Below are 6,397 nucleotides of genomic sequence, written 5' to 3' on the forward strand. Positions count from 1 at the left end.
TCCTTTCCTGACTCTTTTTTGCACTTTTGCATTACAGTAAATTACACTGTTCCTTCAGCTGGTGTCTGTGTCTGCATCTCTGACCCTCCCCACCACCAAAAAAACCCCACGCAGCCAATTTAGCATGAGACCTGTGTTGGATCGGTGGAAGAAATGCAGCACTCGATATGAGTGATCAGCAAGTCTCAAAGTTTATTGATAGTTCACACATATTTATATTAATGAAGCTTATACATATTGCAAAGCTGAGCTCATTATTGGTTAATTACTTATCAGGCAACCACACCTTCTTCTATATTCTTATGGTTATTTTGTTACTACTTCTACATTCTTGTGGTTATTCTGCTGAAACTATCTCCATATTTCTGGCAAAAGATCCTCTCCCCCATCCTAATGTTGATGCAAGGTCACATCAGTGATTGGACACTGACTGCTGACTCCTAGACTTGCTTTCTTCTATCTTAACCAGCGGTATCATGTCTACATGACCTTTCTCAGCTAGCCAACTGTCCACAAAGCTCTCCACAGACCTGCCTCTCTGCCAGCCCATCTCTTGGCAAACACCCCTGGTAGCCATCTCCACCAATGAAAATTCCCACTTGGCAACTTCCTTTTCTGCAGGCAGGTGACAAAAGGAGCCACTCCCAGCTCTGGACACCTCCGGAAACCAGCTGCTTTCATCAGTCACAACACTGGAATATCAACCTCCTTCCTTAACCTGCCCACAGGGAGCTCCCACCAAGAGGCCTTTTGTCCAAGGATACCCACAGAAGAGCTCGAGAAGGGAGCAGTTTGAAACACAACTGCTTCGGAGTTTAAAGCTGCCTTTATCAAATGAGCACACACCAACCTGTCCCAAAGGGAAAGCAGGCAGGAAAGAGAAACTCCTCTCCCACAACAGCAAACTCTGTGCTTCCTTCTGTTCCAGCTGGAGAGTGGAGGCCATGGGCTACACCTCACTTTGGGAAGGAGCCCTGGGAATTGGCCTGATCTGGGAGGGCAGCAAAAGGAATTCCCTAAAAAGTAGGAAAAGGTTCTCTGGAAGCATTAGATTATGACAATATTTCTGGAGGAAAGCAAAAAAAAAAAAAAAAAAAAGATTAATTGAAGTATTTTGAAGTATTTCAAAAAGTCCCCAGACTGAAACTTGTTTGCCAATACGACAACCCCAAAGTCTCTGTGGTGTGTCAGGAAGCTCAGGAATGAACCTGCAAGGCTTGGATAAACATCATTGGTGTCCATCCCCCAGAGCACGAGCAGCTCCCCAACAAGACTTCAAGACTAAGGGACAAAGCTTCCCCCTTCAGCTCTCCACAGCAGCTCTAGGGAGTCTCTCTCCACTGCAAGATCTCCTTTGTCAGTCTGCAGTGACAAGAGTTGGCCACAGGAGGCATTTGCATTGGAGCTCTCTCGAGATGGGGGAAAGAAAAAGAAGAGGTGATTCCTGAGGAAATAAAAAGGCAATGCTGTTTGGGAAGACACCTGTGTGAGTTTGCTACAACTCTAGGCCAAAAATCCCTTGAAGAAAGCAACATCCATCCATGGGGCAGCACTTTGGCTTTGACATCAATGCTGACAAAATTGCTGCCCCTTCCTGCTGCTGTAGCTGACTCCAAATCACGAGAAATATGCCACCTCTGCCAAAGACAGTCAGACAGGGTGAGATAAAACCAGCTAGTCTGCTGAAAAGGAGTCCAAATGAATGTCCAGAGAAGGGGGAGCTCTGGCAGCCTGGAGATACTGGGAGCATGGACAAGGGGGACCCATGGGTACCCCAGAGCCCTGAAACAGGGACCCCAACAGGGGAGACCCTGGAGCTCCTCTGACACCAAACTGGGGAGCCCAGGGAAGGGGAACCTCTGGAATCCCCAGGACCTCCAGCAGCCCAGAGAGGGGGGTCCCACAAAGGAGACCCCAAAGAGTAGAGACCAGAGTGGGGGAACTTCTGGGTGGGTGCTTTTCCTGAATCTTGGGGTTTCAGAGGTTTTTATGGACACAGGGTACCTGGTAACTTCTACAGAGAGATTTGGGCAGAATGAACTCCCAACCCAATGTACTCTCATCTTGCTTCCCCCCAAAACAGGACTTCCCTTTCCCAAACCTTGCCTGGATGAACAAACAGGCAGAAAGGAAAAGGAAGACGCCCCAGAACACCCAGGCAAGTGAGGAGGAGGTCACTGCCCCTTTCCCCCTCCATCTCCCAGCCCAGCATCGCCCCTGGCTGCAGGACAGCCCCATTGCCAACATCGTCCTTCCAGGGATGGGCTGGGGCGATCTCCTTCCCCTTCCTCTGGCATGGAGGCAAATCCCATCGTCTCCTTGTCCTTCCTCCCCCAGACAAGGAGCTGAGGATGGAGACCAGGAGGACAAATCCCCATGGCAGAACCTCGTGGAAGAGGCTGTTTTGAGCAGCTCCACAGTGCAGGAATCCAATGGGGAGGAAGAACCCCAGAGATCTCGCAGAAGGAGGGGCTCCAAACCCAGCCCAGGGTGCTCCAAGGAGCAAAGACCCACCCTGTGCCAGGATGGCAGCCAGAGATCCAGCTGGAGTTTGGAGCTGGTGGTGTATGAGCAGCTTCCTGATGGAGAGAAGCTCTACAAGTGCTTAGAATGTGAGAAGAGCTTCAGCTGGAGCTCCATCCTGACCCAGCATCACATTGGGGAACGGCCCTATGAGTGTGGGGAATGTAGGAAGAGCTTCATCCAGAGCTCCAGTCTGATCTGTCACCAGATGGTCCACAGTGGGGAGCAGCCCTACACGTGCTTGGAATGTGGGAAAAGCTTCAATAACAGCTCTGTCCTCATTAGGCATCGGCACATCCACAGTGGTGAATGGCCCTTGGAGTGTCAGGAATGTGGGAAGAGCTTCAGCACGAGCTCCTGCCTGATCTGCCACCAGCGGATCCACACTGAGGAGGGGCCCTGTGAGTGTCCTGAGTGTGGGAAGAGGTTTCAGACAAGCTCCAGTCTCCTCCTGCACCAGTGGATTCACATGGAGGAGAGCACTTCTGCTGCCCTGACTGCAGGAAGGGCTTCTACTTCAACTCCAACCTCATCACCCACTGGCACATCCACACTAGGAGAAGCCCTACAAATGTCTGGAGTGTGGGAAGAGCTTCTCCTGGCAGCCATCCTTGACCCAACAGCAACAAATCCATCAGTAAGGGAAGCCCTGTGAGTGCCCCCACTGCACAAAGAGCTTTGTCCTCTGCTCCAACTTCATTCCTCATCACAGGATCCATGCTGGGCAAAGACCTGGTGACCCACATTCCCCAAGATCCACATTGGGAAGACACCTGTCCCTTTGCCTGCACCTGGCAATGATGTGAGGTGGGACCAATGAACATGAGAGTTCGGCCATGTCCCCGTCATTATCTTTGATCCCACCTCAGGCCATTGCCAGAGACAGAGAATGGAACTCTCTCTCTCTCCCAAGTGCGGTTGCGCTGGCTAGTTGATGGAAAGAGAGTGCCTGGCAAGCTCACCAGCCCAGCCCGCAGTGGAGGGCGCTTGCTAGACCCGAAGTCTAGTCCGCGCCTAAGTGGGTTCTTGGCCGCTCCATGGACACAATCACGATGCGCAGGAAGGAAGAAGGGAGGACTCCGAAGGTGATAGAAACTCAACTGGTTTATTCTCCAGGAATAGGAGAACTGGGGAAGGGAGGGGGAAGCTTCGGAGCCAAGGAAAACGTGGATGACACAGGCTTATAAGGACAGGGGGGGTGGGTAGGGGTGGACACTTACAACAACCAATGAAAATGCAACAGAGGTGGGTACAGTCTTAGCTGACAAGTAAATTTATCCAATGGAACAGCTTTGAAGGAGGAGTCCCCAGTCCCTGCCCAATCACCCGGTGCCCAAGAGGGAAGATTCTAGAAAGAAGGGATGGGTAGCCAGGTGACAGACAGGGAGCTTGGGGTGGAGAAAGCTTAGATACATCTAAAAAACCATGGAAACAGGGGAGGGGTTACGAACTGGAATAGGGGATTTCCGGACCGAACCACCAACAAATGAATGGGGAGGAACTGGGACGAACCGAGACAGGACACCACACCAAGGAGAAGGGTGTCCTTTCCAGGTGAGAGAAAATACATGGTCCGAAGAGCCGGGTCGGTGTTGTCACAGTTTTCCCTTTAAATAGTTTCTTTGTCTTATTCCTTCTGTTCTCAATATTGTTGTGGTTCCCAGTAACTTGTTCTTATCCCAGCCCGGGATCTTTGCCTTTTGTGCTTTCACACAGGGCCACTGTTTACGCAGCTGGAGCCCTGATCAGTCACCAGGAGGCATTTCTGCTCATCCATGCTGTGGTACTGTGGACTCCCTTGAAATTTTGGTATTACTGCAGCTGAATGAGGCTTTGCCACTCTTTATGCCTAGGCTGATTGCTATCCTTTCCTTTTCATAATTCACCAAACAACAACAAAAGCGAAGTAAAAATGGCAGCTGAAAATAATTTAAGAAGGAAAAAACAACTTCCCCTAGAAATAACTTTGTCAAACCAGAAACAGAATCAGCCTTACCCAAGGATGTGCTGCAAATTCCACCAACAGACACAAATATAAAACATGTTTGACACCATAAATGTGTGTGGGTTCACTGCTTTCCCAAAGTGATTTCAGCTTCATTTGAGGAGTGAAACAAATTCATGCTCCAGCAGCTGGTGCATGGGCTGGGTGCACCAGGCAGCTGAGCTGCTTTGTGCAGCCAGAAGTAAGGAAAACTTTCTCAGCAGTAGTTGCTTTGCTTTCTCTTTAATTTCTTCCCATGCAAGAGGAGACAGACTTCAGGCTTATGGCTTCAAGAATATTTGAATTTGAACCACCTTGTAATTTGCCTCATCTGCCTTTTTATACAACCTGCTCTCATAAAACAGATGGATTTTTATTTATTTACTGTGGGACATAAGAACAGCTCAACAACTACCCCAGTGTTTCATTTCTTCAAACAAAATTGTATACAAAAAAAGTTCCATCAGAGTCAAAGCAAGTTGCTGCATGGCTCAGTTAAAATAAGCTAATTTTCAGAACTAAACCACAAAGTTGGGAATGTGAATAAAGGTGCGAAATTGCTATAAAATAAACTGGCAAATTCCATAGGTTCATGATTAAGCATTACAGATGGATCTTCTCCAAAGAAGTTCAAAAGAAGAATTTCTTTATTAATTATCCCCATATGATCAAAAGATGTTTAAGTCCTGGGTTTCCAACATATTTTTTTTAAATGCTACATTTAGCATCATGCTTCAGGGGAAAACAAAAACTGTCATGTTTCCAATTTAGGTAAAGTATACTTTTGAAACTAAACATTTCAGTGCTATTTCTTTGGTTTTTAAACAAGTACTGTAACTCTGAGATACTGCTATTGCACAGCTCTTAGGTCACAGTATTTTACTCTAATAAAAGTAGGTTTGACTTGAGACTGTAAGACCATTAGCTATTACAGTGTGTTAGTTTGGGTTTTTGTTGAACACATTTCTAATAAAGCCTCTTTTCTTTGCAACATCTTGCTGTTACTCTGACACTTCTACCACATCCCCTCCTGCAGATGCACAAACACAGATGGAAGGCAATCCAAAATTCAAACCCAAGTTAAGGAATTACAGATTTTGGGGCAGGATGTGGAAGCACTACAACATAGTAGACATAAACATGAAGGTGTGTTGTAAACTCCATATCCACAGATGTGTGCCTCTTAGGCAAGAATCATCTTTATATTGAATTTTCTAGAATTTATGGAGCAATGACTTTAATGTGGGAAGTAGCTAAGCAGGACGTTCTGACAGGCTTAACGTAAGGAGCCTTGATCCACAATTGCAAAGAAATTTAGTTCTAAATATACCTGAAAGTGAGATTAAAACACAAACGAGGTTACATGTTGGGAATCCAAAGCGATAATACAACTTTTTTTTCATGAAAGATGAAAGAAAAAGAAATAGAAAATTGGGGAAATGCCAAGAAAAAATACGAGAAGCAGACTAAAGGGGTTAGTACCACCATGGGTCCAGCCCTGGTTTCTCAGTCAGGTGTGACCCCAGGCAGCCAGAGCAGCAAGGTGGGGCAGGACAAGCCTCATAGGAGCAACCAGGACAGCAAAGGACAGCAATGACAGCAAAGACTCCCGACACTTTGCAGACACTGTGCCATGTTGGGCACTTGTTTATTTAGGGGTGTCTGGCTTTAGGAGAGATGGTAGCAACGGCACACACAGCACGAGCACCCTCAGGGCAATGGCACGTCCAACACATCCCTCATGAACTCCCTCATGATCTCTGCTCTCTTGAGGAGTGCCTGAGGTCCATCATGTGTCCAGCTCTGCTGGACAGCTGAACAAACTACCCAGAGCTGGGGAAAAATGCTGTGAACAGCACCAGCACCAGTTCCCTTGGAACAGGAGGAACA

The 6,397-nt window shown here is 47.6% G+C and overlaps 1 protein-coding gene across 1 annotated transcript; it reads left to right on the forward strand.

Moving 5' to 3' along the window:
- Positions 1-2,337: 2,337 nt before the first annotated feature.
- LOC136569511 (zinc finger protein 3-like) lies at positions 2,338-3,164 on the forward strand (the record flags this gene model as incomplete). Its single annotated transcript, XM_066569905.1, has 2 exons — positions 2,338-3,010; positions 3,081-3,164. Coding segments are annotated over 2 exons (757 nt in total), but the record flags the coding sequence as incomplete, so codon positions are not given.
- Between the last annotated feature and the right edge of the window lie 3,233 nt (positions 3,165-6,397).

Source organism: Molothrus aeneus (genome assembly GCF_037042795.1).
Source record: "Molothrus aeneus isolate 106 chromosome Z unlocalized genomic scaffold, BPBGC_Maene_1.0 scaffold_33, whole genome shotgun sequence".
Taxonomy (NCBI): domain Eukaryota; kingdom Metazoa; phylum Chordata; class Aves; order Passeriformes; family Icteridae; genus Molothrus; species Molothrus aeneus.